We start from the raw sequence: 23,218 nt of genomic DNA, 5'->3' as shown, positions 1-23,218 counted from the left end.
ATGTACCATAATCCATCAACATATTCCATGATATAACAAATTGGAAAAAAAACACATGATTGTCTCATTAGATATTGAAATGGGTTTTGACAAAATCAAATATCCCTTTATGTGAAAAATCATGGAAAGGTCAGGGATACAAGGCACATAGCCAAACAATAAAGACAGTATACAGCAAGCCAATATCCAAATCTAACTCAATGAAGGGAAATGTAAAGTAATTCCACTAAAATCAAGGATAAGTCAAGGCTATTCTTTCTCTCCATATCTCTTTAACAGAGAAGTTCTAGATAGAGCAATAAGACAACTAAGGGAGATCAAGGGAATACAAATTGGACCAGAAGAAGTCAAAATATTGCTATTCATGATATGATAGCATACATACATATGTAAGCCCCAAAATTCTCTCAGAGAATTCATATAGTTGATAAAAACTTAATCATGTAATAGTGACATGGCCTAAGGATTACTGGGCACTAGCCCACAATATTGAGCAAATTTCCTGCAGATCAACAGAGAGATGAACTTCCATGACTTAACACTGTTTAGATGAATTATTTATAGAAATTCTGATTTGATTTTTAGCTTTAAGAGATGATTTTAGTTGTTATTCTAGAAAGATGTAATAAAGTTAGAATCAAGAAGAGAATATGCCTGCTCCTCATTAATAGTAAGTAAAGGCTCCATAATAAGGAATACAGTGAGCTTTCACCATTATACTAAAAGGAGAAATAGACTTGGAACAAACTTCTGTTCAAGGAAAAACATTCAGGTCCAGGGATGAACCTACAGGTGTGCACTATGATAAGGCAAGGCCATGTGAAACTGATGCTTTGAACTTATAATGAGGTTACAGAATAATATACTGCTTTGAACGTAATATCATCATCCTCTGTTACTCCTATTTTGTAACATTCTCTCTAGAGTAATTTTCTAAGAACTTTTGTCTATAAAAAGGCCAGAGAACAGGAATAAGTGTTGGCTTTGGGGGGGCTCTATCCCATCTATCCATGTGACAAATGTGCATGTCTTTTTGTCTATTTGTGTAGGTATGCATGGTCATTTCTATAGCTTGGGCAGGAAGGGGATGCTGGCTGACTGGCCAGAGAAAGGAACTTTAGCAACTAGTCCTTTACTTAATTACATGCTACTAAATAGCATGTGTTAATTTGACAGAGTTTAGTGCATATTTAAGCATAAATAAGAGAGATACAAAGTAAGAGAACAGCTGGGGGAATCACCATCCCTGACCTCAAGCTGTATTACAGAGAAATAGTGATAAAAACAGTATGGTATTGATACAGAGACAGGCAGGTAGATCAATGGAATAGAATTGAAAACCCAGACATGAACCCATACACCTATGGTCACTTGATTTGACAGAGGACCTAAAACCATCCAATGGAAAAAGGACAGCATTTTCAACAAATGGTGCTGATTCAACTAGAGGTCAGCTTATAGAAGAATGCAAAACAATCCATTCTGAACACACTGTACAAAGTTCAAGTCCAAGTGGATCAAGGACCCCCACATAAAAATAGATATACTCAAACTAATAGAAGAAAAAGCGGGGAAGAGCATGCAACACATAGGCACTGGGGAAATTTTCCTGAACAAAAAAACAATGGCTTATGCTCTAAGACAAGAATTGACAAATGGGACCTCATAAAACTGCAAAGCATGTAAGGCAAATGACACTGTCATTAGGACAAAATGGCAACCAACAGATTGGGGAAAGATTTTTACCAGTCCTATGTCCAAGAGAGGGCTAATATTCAATATATACAAAGAACTCAAGAAGTTAGACTCCAAAGAGCCAAATAACCCTATTAAAATGGGGTACAGAGCTAAACGAAGAATTCTCAACTGAGGAATATTGAAAGACTGAGAAGAACCAAAGAAATGTTCAACATCTTTAGTCATCAGGGAAATGAAAATCAAAACAACCCTGAGATTCCACCTCACACCAGTCAGAATGGCTAACATCAAAAACTCAGGTGACCAGAGATACTGGTGAGCATGTGGGGAAAGTAACACTCCTTCATTTTTGATGAGATTGCAAGCTGGTACAACCACTCTGGAAAACAGTTTGGAGGTTCCTCAGAAAATTAGGCATAGTACTACCTGAGGACACAGATATAGCACTCTTGGGCATATAGCCATAAGTTCTATAACATATAACAAAGACACATGCTCCACTATGTTCATAGCAGCCTTATTTATAGTAGCCAGAAACTGGAAAGAACCCAGATGTCCTTCAACAGAGGAATGAATACAGAAAATGTGGTACATTTACACAATGGAGTAATACTCAGCTATTAAAATCAATGACTTCATGAAATTCTTAGGCAAATGGATGGAACTAGAAAATATCATCCCAAATGAGGTAACCCAATCTCAAAAAATGCACATGGTATGTACTCACTGATGAGGATATTAGCCCAAAACTTGAATTACCCAAGATAAATCCACATGAAGCTCAAGAAGGACCACCAAAGTGTGGATGCTTCAGTCCTTCTTAATAGGGGAACAAAATATTCATAGGAGGAGATACAGAGACAAAGTTAGGAGCAGAGACTGAAGGGATGGGCATTCAGAGTCTGCCCCATCTGGGGGTCCAGCCCTTATACATACAGCCACCAAACCCAGAACATATTGCTGATGCCAAGAAGTGCATGATGACAAGATCCTGATACAGTTGTTTCCTGAGATGCTCTCCCAGAGTACGACAGATGCAGAAGCAAATGCTAGCAGCCAACCATTCAACTGAGAACGGTGTCCTCATTTGAGGGTTAGAGAAAGGATTAAAGGTTCTGAGGGGGTTTGCAACCCCATAACAACAACAAGACCAGCCAACAAGAGCACCCAGGGACTAAACCACCACCAAAAGAGTATGCATGGACAGACCCATGGCTCCAGCTGCATATATAGCAGAGGATGGCCTTGTGGGGCTCCAATGGGAGGAGAAGCCCTTGGTCCTGCCAAGGCTGGACACTTCAGTGTTAGGGAATGTCAGGGTGGGGAGTCTGGAACGGGTGGGTGGTTGGGTAGGGGAACACTCTCATATAAGAAGGAGGAGGTGGATGGGATAGGGGGGTTTGTGGATGGGAAACCAGGAAAGGGGATAGTATTTGAAATGTAAATGAAAACATATCCAAGAAAAATATATTTTCAAAAAATTAAGAGAACCACATATATTTAAGCATAAAGGGTTTAGTTTTTAGAGCTTATTTGAACACCAAACAGTAAGAAAGAGTTAAGGTTTTGGCACAGACCAATAATAAAGAGTTAAATCTTCAGTGCTTACTGAAGCACAGAACAGTTTAGAGTTAAGACTCCAGTGTTTAAGAAAACATAGAACTGTACAAAGTAAAATAAAGCATATAGTTTTAAAGAAGAATAACCAGTGATTTTCAGCCGTAGAAAAAGCAAGAGAGTGTTAAGTCTCCAGAAGCTATCAGTTTCCAGGCCCTGGTACAGTTAGATAGAGTGAAAAGGGTTGAGATCATCAGTCTTTGGTGGTTGCACAACACTATGCCCCACTTCAGCTCCATTCCACTAAGGTTGGGCAGGTTCCACTAAAAGTTGATCTAAGAATTAGGCTTGACATTTTGAAACGATTTGGAGGAAATTTTAGAGGGGAAACACTTGAAAACATTAAGCAATGACTTTCTGGATAGGTCTTCAGTGGTGAAGCAGAAGAACATTTTTTGGAGTGTCAGGGGTAGCAATATGACCTGGAGCAGTTCAGTACTGATGAAAGGAAGCATGGTCACAATGGGGATCAGAGACTGGAACATCCTGTGAGGGAGGAGAACAGGACCTGTGTGATGACTAGTAAGTGATAGAATCTGCAACAAAAGTGCTTTGCATTTTTTAAGAAATCACACTTAGCGGTTCTCACAGCATTTGGAAACAGTCATGGCACCCTGTAGAGACTAGCAAATAACATTGTCCTGTTTATGAATCTTTTCACAGGACCACAAAAGACTCTGGTAGTTGGGATGCATTAGTAAATGGAACAGTCAGCTCAGCTGCCAGCAGAAATATTGTTCAGGAGGAACAAGTATTCAGTTTAGGGACTGGAACCCTATAGATAGACGCAGGACACATGGAGATTTCGCTACTCCATCTATTACTTACTTCAGATTGTTCCCAAAATTGGTGTTCATAAAGAATGAGAAGTTTGGACTTTGTCTGATGTAGGGAACAATCACAGGAGTATCATTGTGATAATTGGGTGGGTGTCTGCATTTATTTTACCAGCTCCTAAGGATTTGAAGTAGGATCCCAGTCTCGGGACCCTGCATCAAGTGCCATTGTACTGAAGTCTCCTGTGTTGCTAACCAAACTTGTTGAGATTAAATAATGACACGGTGGCTCAATGTATACCAATACTTTCTATCTCTTGAAAAGGGAAAAACACCATTTTTATTTCACCACCTCAGTCCCCCTGAAGGTTGCACTTGAACCTTTTTATAATCAGAAAATTTCATGGCCTAGATACATTTCCAATAGCTTGCAATTATCTGGCAGCAACACAGACCCGAGGAAGCTCCTAGACGATGCTTTGTTTCTTCACTCAGTGCAGGTAGAAAAAAGGCACCCCTATAACCATTTGGCTAATGTTTACTTACTTTCAATAATCCCCTCACAATTTCTGCATTTTCTCTGGAGAATTACCTTAAATCCTTTCAGCTCTTACCTTGTAGTATCTTTGTGATCTAGCTATCCAATTCTTCATACTATGATCTCCCCCATAACTCCTGTTACTGTTTACTTGCTGTCTCTCACAGGGAATAATAACATGACAGAGAGGAAGTAGAGAGGTACCTTAGCTCTGTTTTGTTTGTCAGCTGTAGTTTCTGATGTCCTATAGCCACTCAGAAAACACTGGTGAATTAAACTGTGGTTTTGGAATACTGATTTGAGAGAGCAATGGTGGAAATATAATACAGGTGGACATGTCTACTTTCTTAGTTTCTATTTTCACTTGATGTAGATGATTTAAAAAATCCTGTTGATTATATATTTGTGGAATTATCTTACAATAATACCAAACATGTTCTAACATGTTTTCTGTATTTTCTGTCTCTATACTTCTGTGTTTGTATATGTGTCCTCATTTTGTTTCACTTATGTTTATATACACATATGTGCATGTGTACACACACACATGTATGTGTACATATATAAAAAAATGCAGGTAGCAAACCTAAGCAGAACTGGTTAGATGTGTATGTCCTAGAGGCATATTTCCTGTTTTCAAATATAAGATCCATCAATTTGGAATGAATGTAAAGGATAAGTAGAAAATATACTGTTTAGCACCATCAATTATTTGATAACATATTTGAATTTAGTATTAACCATGGATTTAAACTTTTACCACATTGGTGAAATCATTGATGTTTATTCTTTCTATAATTTCTAATTAAACTTTTTATGGTCAACAAGGTAATGAATATTTATCCCTCTTAGATTTTTGTGCCTTCCATCTTATTTATTCTATTACTCCTTTTCATTTCCCATCACAACATTAATAAGAAACTACAAAGCAGTAAGTTTTCCTGCCAGTTTCTATTTAAGGGTCCCTGAGATGATAATTCCTTCTTCTTGACAATAGATTACAGAAACAATTCTCAGAATTGTTTTTTCTCTTGTTATTTTGTATTCAATTCTAGCTTGTTATTATTTGGCTTCATAGGCAATATAGTTATTAGAGGAGTAAAGAAATGGTAATGTGCAAAAGTCAGTGTCATCCCCAGGTGACCCATTAACTATTGTTTCTCTCATTACTGTGAGAAAGCTAATGTGATTCCAAAACATAAGTCCCATGATAGACTGATTCCTGGCAGTCAATACCTGGTCTCTGAAGTTTCCCTTGGTCACTGTCCAAGCACAATTTGCACTGGTAATTAGTTGCTTTTACTATGCCAAAGTTATGTAACACTCTTTACACAGGGGAAGGTCATGCAATGACAGAAACTTAGTGTGCTGTTCTGATTCCCTGAGGATGCCTATGGCCTCCAGTCATAAGACCAAAGTTTCTCCTTTGTCTTCCATTGTCTACAGAGAGTGTGCTGATGGGATTTGATTTTAGCAATGGTAGTTGAATCTTGGCTTTCAGACAAGGAAGATTATGAGTTGGTTTATGTATTTCCAGTTTTCTAACAAGCATTATATTTTGTTTCATTTATTTTATTGAAATTTCAAAAGCTGGAGTACAGACAAGACAAAGGAACAAATGATTTTATATAAAGTGAGCATTCTTGCAAACACTGCTCAAGTCTATAAATAAAATTTTCTAACTACCCCAAAAATTCTTAAGTGGTTCTGTTTAATTCTACCCACAGTAAATATTCATCTTTGTATTCACTGACTGGCATAGCCTTCTGCACTTATCAGAGAAGCTTCTTTTAGCTACATGCAATGGTTAATACAGAGACTCACAATTGGTCAAAGTGTAGAATGGAGTTCTCAGCCCTAAATGAACATCTCTATCACCCTATCCCCAACCACAGCTCAGGGAAAATTGTAAAAGGAGAAACCGAAATATAGTAATAACCAGAGGTTAGGGAAGAGTGCTGTGAATCAGAGTCTTCTGGACATAACAGGACCCTAATATTAATGAACTCGCAGCATCTCTGATTACCTGCACAAATCCTCTATTATGTAAAACTAGTCATATTCCTACACTGATTGGGAAGTGGCATGAGTCCTCATTCCTAATGTAGATGCTAATGGAGGTTGACAGCTACTGGAAGGGGGAGAGTCATATTTCTTCATGGATGTGGCAACTGTTAGGTTACCTCTGTTCTAGTGCATAGCCCCACATACATGAGCATACAGGCAACAATAACTTGACTCAGGTACTGAAAAAAGAGCATGAAATTTGCAATGGAGTATGCATGTTGTGGGGAGAGCAATAAAGAGTTTCAGGGGAAGGGCTGGGAGTGAGTATGATTGTATTGTGTGTGTTGACAGTATTCATCAAGGAACTTATCAAAGAACAAAGAAACATACTTTAAAAAGTAGGAGTGATCTGGGTTATATTAATCATCAGGGAAATGCAAATTAATCTAGCAATTAGTAGCAACAAATGGAAGAATAAATTGGTTTTAGTAAAGAATCACAAATGACATCTTTGTGCTTTACAATTTTACTGTACAAGTATGCACTACAAAACACTATAATTCAGTTTTCAATTTTTTTTCTTTTTCATTAAGATTTTAAATTTAGAACTTCATGTAATATAGAGTTCCTTTCAAAAATAATTCCTTACTTTATTGGTTGAAAGTCATTTGATTTGCAATTTGAAGTTTTCCAGTTATAGATTCAGTTCAGTTAATGTTAACATTTTAATCACTTTTGCATTTTATTAAATAGAAAGTTGGGTAGAGAAGCCTGTCTAGACACATGTTAGATTCTATTTTTGGTATCAGAATGGTGTTATGTTCATGAATTAGAAAGCATAATTATGTGTTTTCTCTTACTAGCAGCTATTAACTTTCAACATTAATAGATGCATATATAGATATAAATTGATATATTCTAGAATATGTCCCTTTATACATATACACATTTATATATGTAAAATAAGGTAAGGGAGAAAGATAGAGACAGACAGAGAGAGAGAGAGAGAGAGAGAGAGAATATGACATCAACAGCACCAATTCTAATCCAACATGTTACACTTCTGGCCTCCCCATGCTTCATATTTGTTTCTGTGATTTTTAATATATATTTCATGTCATAACTGTTAAATAACTAAAATTTTCAATGTGGAAAATCTTTCATAGAAGTGGCTCCATAAATAAACACAGTATATAAAAAGATAGCAATGTGCGTATTTTTTTTAAAGAGAAATAAATGTAAAATAAAATTGAAAATGTGATGATGTAACAGCAAACAACTAACAAACAAAAGGTCATTTGGCAATACAAAGAAGTGAAATATATGTTAAAATACTCATAGAAATAAAGAACATTCTTTTGTTTACACAAGAACTCTTATGTCTGGATAACTACTTTAATTGCTCTGAAGTCTTGTTGCTTCCTACTCTGGATTCCTTAGGCATCCTTTCTGAATAAAGCTCAGGTGTGATTTTGTTTCTTTAGATTATCTCTGTATGTCACAAATGAAGCATCTCTATTTCATTCAAAAATAATTATAAAATAAATTACCTGCCAAAGTGTATATCAGAAGCTATTTTTCTCCTTCAGTTTTGGTTATGATTTTTTATTTAAAATATATTTTGCTGAATGGAAATTTGAAATTGATGGGGATGAGGAGATAGGGGACATCTCCTGTATGAGACAGAAACCTGTGATGAGGGAGGTGCCCAAGAATCAATGGAGGTAATTTAAGTTGTGATTCACTACAGTGGGAATATGAAACCTGAAGAAGCCACCTAGTGTAGCCAGGGAGGAACTGCACTGGAACAATAAAGACATCGAACTACCCATAAAACTTTCTTTCTATATATTATTTTGAATATAAAATATTTATTGTATATTTTTTATTTACATTTCAAATGTTAATACCTTTCCCGGTTTCCCTAAGCCCCCATCCTATCCTCCCTTCTTCTATAAGGGTGTTCTCCCTCTCCAACTACCCCCCTTTCTGCCTCTCCACCCTGACATTTCCCTACACTGGGGGGGGGGGGATTCGGTCAAGCCTTGGCAGGACCAAGGGCCTCCCATTGGTGCCCAACAAGGCCATCCTCTGCTATATTTGCAACTGGAGCTATGGGCCTGTCCATGTGTAGTCTTTCCAAGCTCTGGTTGGTTGGTATTGTTGTTTTTATGGGGTTGCAAGCCCCTTCAGTTCCTTCAATCCTTTCTCTAACTTCTCCTCCAATGGGGACCCTGTTCTCAGTTCAATGGTTGGCTGCTAGCATTCGCCTCTGTATTTGTCATGTCCTGGCTGAGCCTCTCAGGAGACAGCTATATCAGGCTGCTGTCAGCACGCACTTCTTGACTTAATCAATATTGTGTGTGTGTGTGTGTGTGTGTGTGTGTGTGTGTGTGTGTATGTGTGTGTGTGTGCGTGTGTGTGTGTATGCTGGATCCCCAGATGGGGCAGGCTGTGAATGGTCATTCGTTCAGTCTTTCCATATGTCCTCCTATGAATATTTTTGTTCCCCCTTTTAAGAAGGACTGAAGCATCTGCACTTTGGTCGTCTTTCTTAAGCTTCATGTGGTCTGTGAATTGTATCTTGGGTAATTCAAGCTTAATTTATCCTGTTTGCAAAAAAGTCAGGCATGGGTTTGGAGTAGGGACTGAGGGATAAGCCAATCAATAACTGACCCAAATTTTGACCTATCCCATGGGCAAGTACCAATTCCTGACACTGTTAATGATACTGTTATACTTGCAGACAGGAGCACATTGTCCTCTGTGAGGCTTCACCCAGCAGCTGACTCAGACAGATATCAGCACCCACAGCTAAACAGTGGATGGCACTTGGGGACTCTTATGGAAGAATAAGAGGAAGGATTGCTGCCCAAACAGAATAGGAATTCCACAGGAAGATGAATAGAATCAACTAATCTGGACCCTTGATGCTTTCAGAATCTAAACAACCAACCAAAGAGCACACACAGACTGGACTTAGGCCACCTGTGCACACATGGCAGATGCACAGCTTGGTCTTCATGTGGGTACCAACAATGGGAATGGGGGCTATCCCCAAAGCGATTGCCTGTGTGTGGGATATGATTTTCTAGCTGGGATGCCTTGTCTGGCTTCAGTGGGAGAGGAGGACATACCTCTGAGACACTTGAAGTACCATGGTAGGGGGATACCCAAGGGTGTCCCACCTGATCAGAGGAGAAGGGGAGAGAGGAGAGAGGAAAGATTGTGGGAGTGGATGACCAGGAGGGAGGCAGTGAGCAGGATGTAAAGTGAATAAATAAAACAATAAAATAATAACATGTATATATACACACGTTTTATATATATATGTGTGTGTGTATATATACACACATATTGTATACATACAAATATATATATTTGCATCAAGGTGTAGGTGTTTTTCATGTTTTATTAGTGTTCCCCATGAGACTCTAATGTTTAACACTTCTAGAAGGTCAGCAATGACAGGTCAAAGTATGATTTCATCAATCCAACTTGATGACGTAAATGAGTTTATGAGGTTGATTACATAGCACAGCTGAGAGGTTACTTATAGAATTATGTGTAATCCTCAAATATCTATGTCATATATCATGGATGGTGACCATATGGAAGTTGCATCATGGGGTACCACCTTCAATTCACCTTTCACTTCTTGTGTTCTCTAGCATCTCTCAGGACACTTGCAGCTGGAGAAAAAGATGTGCAACTTATAAAATGGCCTAGCAGGAGAAACTTGTAGGTGAGAAAAAACAGCAGGTATGGGGACATACCTTGTTTTCCCTGCTTAGTTATACATATCACATGCTTTCTATTTACACTCTACTCTCATGTCAGTGCCCAGAGGGGGACTAGCGCAATCACTGATCTCTTCATTCATTTTGGAGGTGTGGACACATTGAACAAATCTCTCTCTTTTTATATGCTTTGTACTATTAATTTGGCTCTTTAATTGGCTTATTGAGGACAGGTAGTGGAACCTGACTTGTTACGACACATGCTGTGACCCTTAATTCAAATATCAAATAATACTATCAGAATCCATTTTGTAGGCATTTTGTCAAGTTGTCTTATTTTTTCTAATATTATATTTTGAATATATAAGACATAAACTTGACAAAAATTCAAAATTATATAGAAAGTCATTCTTTCATGAGTTTTCTCTTTTAGGACATTCCCTCTTATTTCTCATTGACAGTGTGCTGCCAGATTCTGGAAAATATAATATTTTTTGAGCAGCTGAACATATTTTAAAAATTATCTTCTTGGGGTTGGGGATTTAGCTCAGTGGTAGAGCGCTTGCCTAGCAAGCGCAAGGCCCTGGGTTCGGTCCTCAGCTCCGGAAAAAAAAATTATCTTCTTGTCATGGAGAGATGACTTAGTGTTTAAGAGTATGGACTGTTCTTCCAAAGAGCACAGCTTCAGGGAATCTGATGCCTTCTTTTGGGCCCTGTGAGTGAATCTTCACTTACATGTATACAAACACACACACACACACACACACACACACACACACACACACACACACAAACACATACACAGAGAGAGAGAGAGAGAGAGAGAGAGAGCGAAAGAGAGAGAGATGCATGTTCACGCATAAACATGCAATTAAAAATAAGAAAAATAAAGCTTTAAAAAATAAATAATTCGGCTCTCTGCTCCTCCCTGTTCCAGAGACAGCCGCATCTTCTTGTGCAGTGCCAGCCTCGTCTCATAGACAAGATGGTGAAGGTCTGTGTGAACGGATTTGGCCGTATTGGGCGCCTGGTTACCAGGGCTGCCTTCTCTTCTGACAAAGTGGACATTGTTGCCATCAATGACCCCTTCATTGACCTCAACTACATGGTCTACATGTTCCAGTATGATTCTACTCATGGCAAGTTCAAGGCTGAGAATGGGAAGCTTGTCATCAACGGGAAGGCCATCACCATCTTCCAGGAGTGAGATCCCGCTAACATCAAATGGGACGACGCTGATGCTGAGTCTGTCGTGGAGTCTACTGGCGTCTTCACCACCATGGAGAAGGCTGGGGCTCACCTGAAGGGTGGGGCCAAAAGGGTCATCATCTCTGCCCCTTCCGCTGATGACCCCATGTTTGTGATGGGTGTGAACCATGAGAAATATGACAACTCCCTCAAGATTGTCAGCAGTGCATCCTGCACCAAAAACTGCTTAGCCCCCCTGGCCAAGGTGACAACTTTGGCATCGTGGAAGGGCTCATGACCACAGTCCATGCCATCACTGCCACTCAGAAGACTGTGGATGGCCCCTCTGGAAAGCTGTGGCGTGATGGCTGTGGGGCAGCCCAGAACATCATCCCTGCATCCACTGGTGCTGCCAAGGCTGTGGGCAAGGTCATCCCAGAGCTGAACGGGAAGTTCACTGGCATGGCCTTCCGTGTTCCTACCCCCAATGTATCCGTTGTGGATCTGACATGCCGCCTGGAGAAACCTGCCAAGTATGATGACATCAAGAAGGTGGTGAAGCAGGCGTCCGAGGGCCCATTAAAGGGCATCCTGGGCTACACTGAGGACCAGGTAGTCTCCTGCGACTTCAACAGCAACTCCCACTCTTCCACCTTTGATGCTGGGGCTGGCATTGCTCTCAACGACCACTTTGTAAAGCTTATTTCCTGGTATGACAATGAATACGGCTACAGCAACAGGGTGGTGGACCCATGGCCTATATGGCCTCCAAGGAGTAAGAAACCCTGGACCACCCAGCCCAGCAAGGATACTGAGAGCAAGAGAGAGGCCCTCAGTTGCTGAGGAGTCCCCATCCCAACTCAGCCCCCAACACTGAGCATGTCCCTCACAATTCCATCCCAGACCCCATAATAACAGGAGGGGCTTAGGGAGCCCTCCCTTCTCTCTTGAATACCATCAATAAAGTTCGCTGCAAATAACTCAGAAAGAGCCCACATAAATAGCTTAAGGATACACCTAGAGAGTTTGTAAACAAAACAAGAGCAAACAAAACCAAAACCAACAAAAAGCCCCACAAAATTAATTTCAAAAGCAGTCAACTGGAAAAAATGATAGAAACAACAATAGAAGTTAATGAAATGGTGAGATTATGAAGGTAACATCACCTTGGCCCAGTGTTTTTCTTTGTCTACCTGGTCACTTCTTAGTCTTTCTACCACAAAAGACAAATTCACCTTGACATTGCTTCTGGGGACAACCATGACATTCACTATAGTTTAAATATAAAATGTAGTGTCTGGAGCATGCCACTGAGCTTTGCAAATGAAGCAGATGTAATTAGGAAACTTGAAATCCATTACTAATGTAACCCCCCCAGCACTGATATAATTATGATGTAAATGAGCTTGAACACCAAAAGAGTTTCTAAGGCGTGAGCCTGTTCTTGGTCTGGCAATTAGTAAAGAACTGAAAACTTTCAACTGGCTTATTCAGCCTGTTGTCATTAACTGTCTTCCATAGATCAACTCACGAGAAACAAACAAACAAAACAAATGAAAAGAATCACTGTAAGGAGGACTTGGCTCTGTTAACAGATAAAGATTGACAACTGTTTTCATAATTAATCATAAAAAAGAGAATACATAATTAATAAAACTAGAGATGAATAGTGGGGCATTACAAGACACATCAAAGAAATTCAGAAAATCATAATTCTACATCTCAAATCACATATTCTACCAAGGTAGAAAAAAAAAGCAAGAACTTAATTTCTATTTTGGCTGATCCACCAAAGATAAACCAAGAGAATATTGATAATTTAAACAGTCCTACAACAAGCAAACAAAAAATTAAATACCAATAAAACATCTACTTCTAACAGCAAAGGTTGTAGATAGACTTACTACAGAATGCTAGCAGCCATTTGAAGGTAAAATACAACCAGTGCTTCTAAAATTATTTTATAGAAACCAAAGGAATATTTCCAAACTCTTCTAAAGTTAGTATCTCTCTAATACTAAAACTACATAGACAACAAAATAATATGAAGAATTGTAGACATATATAATAAACATAGATGCAACAGATGCAGATACTGACACCCAGTCATTGGATGGAAGTCAAGGATCCTTGTGGTTGAATTAGGGAAAGGCTGAGGAGGAGGGTGATCCCATAGGAAGACCAGCAGTCTCAACTAATCCATAACCCTAAGATCTCCCAGACACTGAGCCACCAACCAGGCAGGATACAGGAGCTGGTCTGAGGCCCCCAACACATATACCGCAGAGGGCTGCCTGGTCTGGCCTCAGTGGGAGAAGACCTGCCTAACCCTTGAGAGACTTGAGGCCCCAGGGAATGGTAAGGCCTGGAGATGGGCAGAAATCCTCTTGGAGACAAGGGGGTAAGGAGGGATGGGATGAGGAATTATGGGAGGGTGATCTGGAGATCTGGAGGGGGTAACAACTGGACTGTAAAAAAATAAAAGAAATAAAAATATTCTCAACAGAATACTTGCAAAGGGATATAGAAATACATCCAAAGATTATTTGTAGAGCTGTAGAGAAAGCAGTGGCTGCACTTTCAGTGGCCCAGGCTTGATGCCCATTAATAACAAGGAAGTTCACAACCAATGGGAAATCCATTTTCAGGATATGCTTTTTCTATGAGCACAAGGTACACAAGTGGTGCACAGACATACATGCAGAAAAAAAATCCACGCACAGAATAAAAATGAAAAAAAAAACACAATGGTCAAATTGGTTTTATTCCAGATAGGGATGATTCAATATGTACAAATTGATAATTACAGAAAACCATAATTGCTTAATTTTTTTTGCCAAGTTGGTACAAACAATGACTACCTGGAAAGAAGGAAACTCATTCGAAGACTCTAGGACAAATAATATAATCAGTAAAATACTTGCCTGGTCTCTCATAGGCTATCTATACACTTTTATTTTTACTTAGAGGGATACATTTCTTATTTTAGAGTCATACTTATAATCACCTAAAAGTATGAAAACATAAACAATTTTATTGGGGTATAATTGGCTTCTCAGCACTTTAAATACTATCGTGTCTCTACATTAATCAGTACCCATTTCAAAAAATAAAACAATTTCTTTCCCTCAGGTTGAGAAAAACACAGGTATATTGCCACAATCACAAGCGTTTGAAGGGAGTTGGACATGATCATTTTGCAAATTAGTAATAGTAGATTCCTCAGTGAATTTGCATCTGACTCCCAGCTCCAGAGTTTTGATCAGGTTTATTGGTCTGATCAATGGTTTGGGTTATTACCCATGGAAAAGGCCTCAAATCTAATCAGAAAGTGGTGGGCTACTCCATAGGAGCAAAGCTATTATTGTACTGGTGGACACATATTGCTTGGTAGGTCACTCATTGCATGCAGATTCCAGAGATAGAAATCACTGATGTCTTTTCATTTCCAGTGCCTTACATAGGACCTTCCAATACCATGATAGTGAATCAGCTCAGAAATATTTCTTTACTTTGAAACCGATTGCTCTATGTCTTAGAGCCAAAGTATGTTGCAAGAGGGTTGTACCATTCAGTCATGGTGAGCAACTGTTTTGGAAGCCTCTGGAGGCTTTTCTAACCTATAAAATATAGGAAGCTAGAACAGCATAAATTCTTAAAAAATGCATGTTAGAGGTCTGTAATGTATTAGTGAATGGATTAAGTACAAATGCATGAATTAAACAGTGAATTTGTGCTCATGGTACTTGGGGAGATGACATTTAAAATTTTACATAAATGTTAACAAATATAGAATGAAATTTCAGTCCTTATGGCTGAGGCAACTTAGAAAAAAATCATCAGGCTTCATTGGTAAACTTTATTATGATATTATGCTCATTAAGTTGAATAAGAATATGTACAGAGTTTACTGTTATTTCATACACAGCTTATTACATTTGTCTGAACTCTTCTTAATTATTTAACATTTTTGTAGATATCAGTGTTAACCAAAAATAATGATATTACAACTTGGCAAGGGGTAAGTTACAAGTTTGGGGAATGTGGTGATACATAGAATTATATTCAAATAAAGTTTACTAAGTTATGATTCACAGAGAAAAACATGTTAGTTTGGTAAATAGACACTGTTCTACTTTATTGATGACATAAGAGAATGGGTTGAATAATATTTCTGTATGAAGGATCAATCATACTTTTACTGTAGGTGAATAACTCACAATGTTGTGGTGGCTGATTATAATGTGTTATGTTCTTTGAAGTACATTAAACCTATACTGGAAGTGGGGGTGGTAAAATATTGAATATAAATAGACTTTCTGGCTTGAAACTTATTCTGTGGAGTCAGTCTCTATTATTTGTATTTAATTCAGGTTTCTGGATATTAGGACTTTCCTTGGAAATCCCTGTAGGTGTTTATGAACCTTTTCATAGCATTTTTCATCTCTTTATTTCTCAGTGTATAAATGGCTGGATTTAGGAGAGGTGTAAAAACAGAGTAAAATACAGCAAGAAATTTGTCCAACCAAGTGATATTGAGGGGCCACACATAGATAAAGATGCAGGGTACAAAAAAGATCATCACCACAGTAATGTGGGCAGTGCATGTGGACAGTGCCTTAGATGCCCCAGCTTTAGAGCTTTGGTGAACAGTGATAAGGATATATGTATAAGATATGAGCAACAGAATAAAACAGGTTACACCTACAACCCCACAGTCAGCATACATTAAAATATCCAAATTATGAGAATCCATACATGCTAGCTTGATTACCAGTGGCATGTCACAGAAGAAACTATCGATTTCCTTGGGACTACAAAAGGGCAGCTCTACAATCACTACCAGGTGACTCAAGGCATGCACAATGCCAATGGTCCAGGAAGTCAACACCAACCCAGTGCATCTCTTCAGGTTCATGATGGTGAAGTAGTGGAGGGGTTTGCAGATGGCCACATAGCGATCATAAGCCATCACCACCAACAGCACCATCTCTCCTGCAGCGATGCAATGGGCAAAGAAGACCTGACACATGCAGCCTGCAAAGGAAATGGTCTTGTTTTCTCTGAAAAAGTCTGTGATCATCTTAGGAGTAGTTACTGAGGAAAGCCACATATCAACAAAAGATAGGTTGGCCAACAAGAAGTACATAGGGGAATGAAGATGGGGGTCAAAGGTTATTAAGACCATGATGACAATATTTCCTGATACAATGAGCAGATAAAGCATCAAAAACATCATGAAGAGGAAGGCCTGAATATTCTGTGAGTGGGCAAGTCCCAAAAGCACAAATTCTGATACCAGAGACTGATTACCTCCATCCATTATACTCATGTGTCTTCAGAAACAAGCTTCTGGGAAAGAGAGATCAATTAGAGGCAAGTAGAAAATGACTTAACTAATTGAATATGACATGTACAATGAAAGTGAACATCTACACCTGAAATAGAAAAGCACAAATGGAAGACAAGTCTGTGCCAGCTTTGAGAAACATCAGTGCCCAATGTGAAAGCTAATGAGCCAAGAGCAACTCTCCAAAAGGAGAAGGTGTGATTCTTATACACATGATCTATTAGGAAATTTCTTTTGCAGGATAGAGTAAGGAAGAAAGACAGCAACTTGAAAGTCTAAAAACGTGTGTGTTTTACCAGTGAGTTTCTGAACATTAATCTCACCAGCAGTCATAACAATTTGTAACAGAAATGAGACTTTACTTTGAATAAGTATAAACTTTTGATTTGATATGAATTACATTAAATTTCAGTATAAAAGTTCTAATAGGATCTTGACATTTTGTCAACATCATGTATAATGACTCCATTGATCATCAGTAGAGTAATTTCTCTGACATCATTGAATTTAAAGGTTGACTTAAATCTGTAAAGTAGATGTAGATGTTTCATCCTTATTCTTGTGGCCATGATATATAGAACTCCATACATGAAATATATGATTTGAGCCTGGGATGTAAAAACCAGAATTACAATATCTTATTAACAAACTTATCGTATGATTTATTTATTCATCTAAACTGCCAATTGAGCTACCACTGTAAATTCATATAGAAGTGATAATCAATGAAGAAGGCATCATATTCAAACAGAATTATGAAAGTTAACTGAACCCTAATGAAAGCTTAGAATCCTTACACTGAAATATTTTAGTTTCCTGACATGAACAATATGTTATCTATCATTCTTCTGTCATGTTTTCTCATTAGGACACTTATCTATTGATCATCTATATTGTTTGAAAGAAGAGAATCAATTACATGAACTAATAAGCAAAGGATGCCTTTGAATGTTTACCCTGGATGAATGTAACGCTGAACATTTTGTGAACAGCAGTTTTTCACATCAAAGGCCAGGCTTTGTGTAGATAGTGATCTGTAATTAACACTCAAGCTGGATGGTGGGAAATCATTGCCTATTTTCTTCATCTTCAGTAATTTTCCTGGTGTTTTCAATGTTTAGGTCTCATTTTTTTTTCTCTGAAATGTCTGTACTGAAAGAAATAGAGCCAGTGAATTATCAAATCTCTCTTATTATCATCAGAGTTATATTCACCTTCGCTTTTTTGAGGACTCCAAAGAGTAAGAATGAATAGTATACTCGAAATGCATTAGGTAATACCTCTATTTGCTATAAAAGCATGATAGGAGACTTGTGTGCTAGATAAATATGTGTAATTTCTGGAGAGTACCAGATTCTCTAAGGAAAATACACTGCTATTTCACAAAACATAACTGTGAAGCTTGAAATTTTTGATAATTTTCCAAACTCTACCTCTAAATGAGTTTTTATCCTGAAAATTTCCAGGATAGTTTTCAAAACCTCATTTTTGTATCTTCTTATACAATTTACTTAGATGATGGAAATTTAGTATTTCTTCATGTGTTTAAGATAAAAATTTGCCTCTAGGCACACATGTGCAGAGGATGGCATTGTCTAGCATCAACGGAGGAAAAGTCCTTGGTCCTGTGAAGTCTCATTTTCACAGTATAGTGGAATCCCAGGGTTTTGAGGTGGGAGTGGGTGGGTGGGAGTGAGAGCCTCCTCATGGAAACGGGGAGAGGGAAGGGGATAACATTTGAAATGTAATACATAAAATATCCAAGAAAAATGAAATTAAAAAATTTGCTGCATGATGACCGTACACATTCTTAGAATACAATTGCCCAATAAAAATTTATCAGTTTGGATATTAAGTTTTATATTGACATTATTCACAATCATGGAGGAATTATCATATTATTCTATCAATATTAGCCAAGTAGATTTTTTAAATAAGTAAGATTTTATATATATATATATATATGTGTGTTTGTATTATATATAAATATATATATGTATATATATAAAATCGGTTAATAATATGCATGACCTTGTCTTAGAAGAATTTGTTTACATTTCCTTACCTGCAAAACTAACACACTTAAGTCATAGAGTATTGAGAAGGTGTAAAAAAAACACACATACAGAGAAATCAGCAATATTTTCTAGCATTTGTAGTAAAATGATCCATAAGATTGTCTCCTTTAAACTTTGTGTATATCTTAAACTAATATTGTTTGTACTGTTTTAGATAATCAGCTGAACACTTTGTTTCAGATTACACACACACACACACACACACACACACACACACACACACACAAACATAGGCATGCAACCCCCCATATATCACTTTAAAAGCACCTACGGTACAATATAAAAGGGTATTTATTAATGAGCATAATTATGGATAATCTGGTTACAGTGTGTAATTATGAATTGACTCACAAATTCTTAGCAAATATAAATATTGACACTATTACAGAGTTTAAAACTTTGATACCAAATCAATCTGCATAGAAAAAATATTTAATGAGAGAAAATAATAGTTGGTTTAAATGCTGCTAAGAGGACAATTTGGCATGTTTCTACCAACTTTTTAAATATCACTCACCTAAATTATGAGAATAGCCACCAAGTTAGAGAATTCCAGATGAAGTAATAGAACACTGTACTGTATCTACATCCTCTAAGGGTGTGCCTTTTGGTGGTAGGAGCACTCATATGAATCTACAGAAAATTCTGGTGGTTCAAAAGATAGTGAAACCATTTAGTTGGCTTCTAAAATTGACATACTGAAAACATGCTCAAGTCCATATATAATGAAATTGATAGAAAAGATACCTATAAATATTTCAAGCAATACCTTAGAGTTTGGGGGAGATAAGATGACTTAGCAAACTCATATTTCCTCCATTTTCTTTCTTCTGATGTGTTCTCATGAAGATGTCCATTTCATGCAGATGTATTGTCTTGAAGCACCTCTTTTAAGCTTCACCTATGTTCACTGCCTAAAGTTGTCCCATGGGTGAAATGATTTGCTCTGTTTCTTGAACAAAATGAGAACCCTGAAATTAATTATCTTGAGAATCTCTTAGGGATTTCTCTGTTAAAAATGATACCAAGTGCTACTACTTACTTGTGAAACTATAGACAAATTCTTATTAGTCCATAAATGACAACGTTTGTACATTTTTAAAAAAAAATTCAACTGACCAATAAGAACCAAGGAGTTTTGTGATATTGTGTTATATTACTATGCCTATATCATCTAAGTGAATAAAATTGTTTTATAGATACAAGAGACCAGGTACTAAACAGTATGAGATATGATAACACAGAGTTATGTTGTGAATACAGTTTTCTAGTGCATGAGACAAGATTGTGTTAAATTGGCACACAACCCTGGTCACTTGGTTAATGGATTTCAGTCTGATATGTGACTCTATATGATGATAGCAGGTATGAATTGGGTGCCAAGTATAAAAACCACATTAGAATTTTAAACTTTTATTTTTAAAATTATGTTGCATGTAGGTTTTGGTGAGTCCTGCTTTGATTATGGAAGTCAGAGTAGAACTTTGTGAAGTTGCTTCTCTCCTTCCACTTATCAAAGTGCTCTGAGACTGAACTCAGGTTAACAGACTGGCATAAGCAAACCCTTTTCTCTTACAAGATATCTTCTCATACTCCCCCGTTATGTTTAAGGAAAAAAAAGACATAGATGTACATTTTAAATATCTTTGTTCTTATTTTTAATTTAATATAATTCTACAAGAATAAAATAAAAAAGATACAAGTGACATTTGAAGGTACAATTTATGAAATTTTGATATGTACCATCAGCCATCAAGAAATCTTCTCATGTAAGCATTAAATATTTGAGGAAAAGACTGAACCCCTAGTGAATGTGATTGTTGGGGGGAGGGCGGTAATGGGGGGAGGATGGGGAGGGGAACAACCATATAGAAGGGGAGGGGCAGGGGTTAAGGGGTGTTGGCCTGGAAACTGGGAAAGGGAATAACAATTGAAATGTAAATAAGAAATACCCAATTTAATAAAGATGGAGGAAAAAATGCCATGATAATCTCCAAAAAAACCAACCAAACCAAAAAAAAAAAAAAAAAAAAAACTACTACTACTACTACTGAGGCCATAATTCTGAGAGGGAATCAGGTGGGGTAGGCCAGGGAATGACTGGAGAAGGAAGACACTGGAGGGATTGTGGGAAAGAAAAGGTAATGGGGAAATGATATATTTGCATCTTAGTTAAAGTAAAAATATTGAGAAAAACTATGCAGGAATGGATGATTCAAACTATGAAAATCAACCAATTTAATTCACCATATAAACAAACAGAATGAAGAAAAATAAACCACACGATCATCTCAGGTGCTGATAAAGTCTTTAAAAAAATCGACCACTATTTCCTGATAAAAGTCTTGGATAGATTTGGGATACAAGAGAAATACCTAAATATAATAAAGGTAATTTACTGCAGGCCAATATCCAAAATCACATTAAATGAAAAGAAACACAAAGCAATTTCACTAAAATTAGAAACAAGACAAGACTGCCTATTTTCTCCATATTTACTCAATATTGTAACTGAAGTTCTAGCTAGAACAATAAGACAACTTACGTAGATCAAACAGATAGAAATTAGAAATGAAGAAGTCAAAGTGTTATTTTTGGCGGATGATATAATACATAAGTGACTCTGAAGATTCTACCCTGGAGCCCCTACAGTGAATAAATGCCTTCAGTGAAGTGGCTGAATGCAAGATTAACTTTTAAAAAAATTAGTAGCATTTCTATATTCAAATGACGAATGGACTGAGAAAGAAATCACAAAAATTCCACTCTTCCTAGTAGGCACAAATAATATAAAACATTGTGGGGTAACTGTAACCAATCAAGTCTTTGAAGAAAGAAATTAAAGAAGATATCAGAGAATGGAAAGACTCTTTATGCTCATGGATTGATAGTATTAACACAACAAAAGAGGCCATCTTACCAAAATCAATCTACAGGTTCAAGGCAATCCACACCAAAATGCCAACCCAATACTTACAGATATTGAAAGGACAATACATGACTTCATATGGAGAAAAAATGATCTAGATAGCTACAGCAACCCTGTACAATAAAAGAATTCTGAGGTATCGTCATCCATGATTTTAAGCTATACTACGTAGTTATAGTAATAAAACCCATATGGTATTAGCATAAATACAGCCAGGCTGATATGTGAAATCAAATTAAAGGCCCAGACATAAATCCACACATATTTGGACGCCCAATTTTTGGTAAAACCAGAAAAAACAAATAGAAAAAGGAAAGTGTTGTCAGGAAATGGTGCTGTTCTAACTGAATGTCTGCATGTAGAATAATGCATATAGGTAAATATCTGTCCACCTGAACAAACTCAAATCCAAGTGGATCAAACACCATACCATAAAACCAGATACAGTGAACTAGGTAGAAAACAAAGTGCAAATAACCTTGAACATATTGCCACATGAGGCAATATTCTGAACAGATCACTGATAGCACAGGCCCTAACATCAATAATTAATAAATGAAATCTCCTGAAATGGAAACATTTCTTTTTTTTTTACAATGTAAAAAATGTTTTTCTGTTTTTATTGGCAATGAATGCATTGAACATCTCTAAAAATTTGGAAGGAACTAATAGCTTGACATCTTGCATCTTCTAACTATAAATGTACTTTATCTCTATTTTATTCCAATAAAACATTAATATCATTCACCAATGTTTTAACATTTTTAGCAGACAGAATTTGAAAATATTTTATTTGTCTCATACCTAGGCAACATTTCAATTTATTAAAAAACTCTCCCAAATTAAAAATAAATGTTCCCATTGTTATTCAATAGGGTATAAGTTATTGATTCTTTTTTTTAAATTAAATTGAGTATTTCTTATTTACATTTCAAATGTTATTCCCTTTCCCGGTTTCCGGGCAAACATCCCTCTAGTCCCTCCCCCTGCCCTTCTTTATGGATGTTCCCCTCCCCATCCTCCCCCCATTGCCGCCCTGCCCTGAACAATCATGTTTACTGGGGGTTCAGTCTTAGCAGGACCAAGGGCTTCCACTTCCACTGGTGATCTTACTAGGATATTCATTGCTACCTATGAGGTCAGAGTCCAGGGTCAGTCAATGTATAGTCTTTAGGTAGTGGCTTAGTCCCTGGAAGCTCTGGTTGCTTGGCATTGTTGTTCATAGGGGTCTTGAGCCCCTTCAAGCTCTTCCAGTTCTTTCTCTGGTTCCTTCAACGGGGGTCCTATTCTCAGTTCA

At 37.4% G+C, this 23,218-nt stretch overlaps 1 protein-coding gene and 1 pseudogene across 2 annotated transcripts; one reads left to right on the top strand and one right to left on the bottom strand.

The window, feature by feature from the left end:
- The first annotated feature begins 11,288 nt into the window (after positions 1–11,288).
- Positions 11,289–12,445, top strand: Gapdh-ps97 (Glyceraldehyde-3-phosphate dehydrogenase, pseudogene 97; annotated as a pseudogene).
- A 3,503-nt stretch (positions 12,446–15,948) lies between these two features.
- Or4k52 (olfactory receptor family 4 subfamily K member 52) lies at positions 15,949–20,088 on the bottom strand. Of its 2 annotated transcripts, XM_087650898.1 has the most exons (2): positions 20,079–20,088; positions 15,949–16,877 (listed from the first exon to the last, which is right to left on the bottom strand). In XM_087650898.1, exons 1-2 carry the CDS (start codon positions 20,086–20,088, stop codon positions 15,949–15,951), a joined length of 939 nt encoding a protein of 312 aa, XP_087507024.1.
- Between the last annotated feature and the right edge of the window lie 3,130 nt (positions 20,089–23,218).

The sequence above is a fragment of the Rattus norvegicus genome, chromosome 3 (genome assembly GCF_021556685.1).
Source record: "Rattus norvegicus strain SHRSP/BbbUtx chromosome 3, alternate assembly SHRSP_T2T, whole genome shotgun sequence".
NCBI lineage: Eukaryota > Metazoa > Chordata > Mammalia > Rodentia > Muridae > Rattus > Rattus norvegicus.
This window is presented reverse-complemented; position numbering and strand designations above follow the sequence as displayed.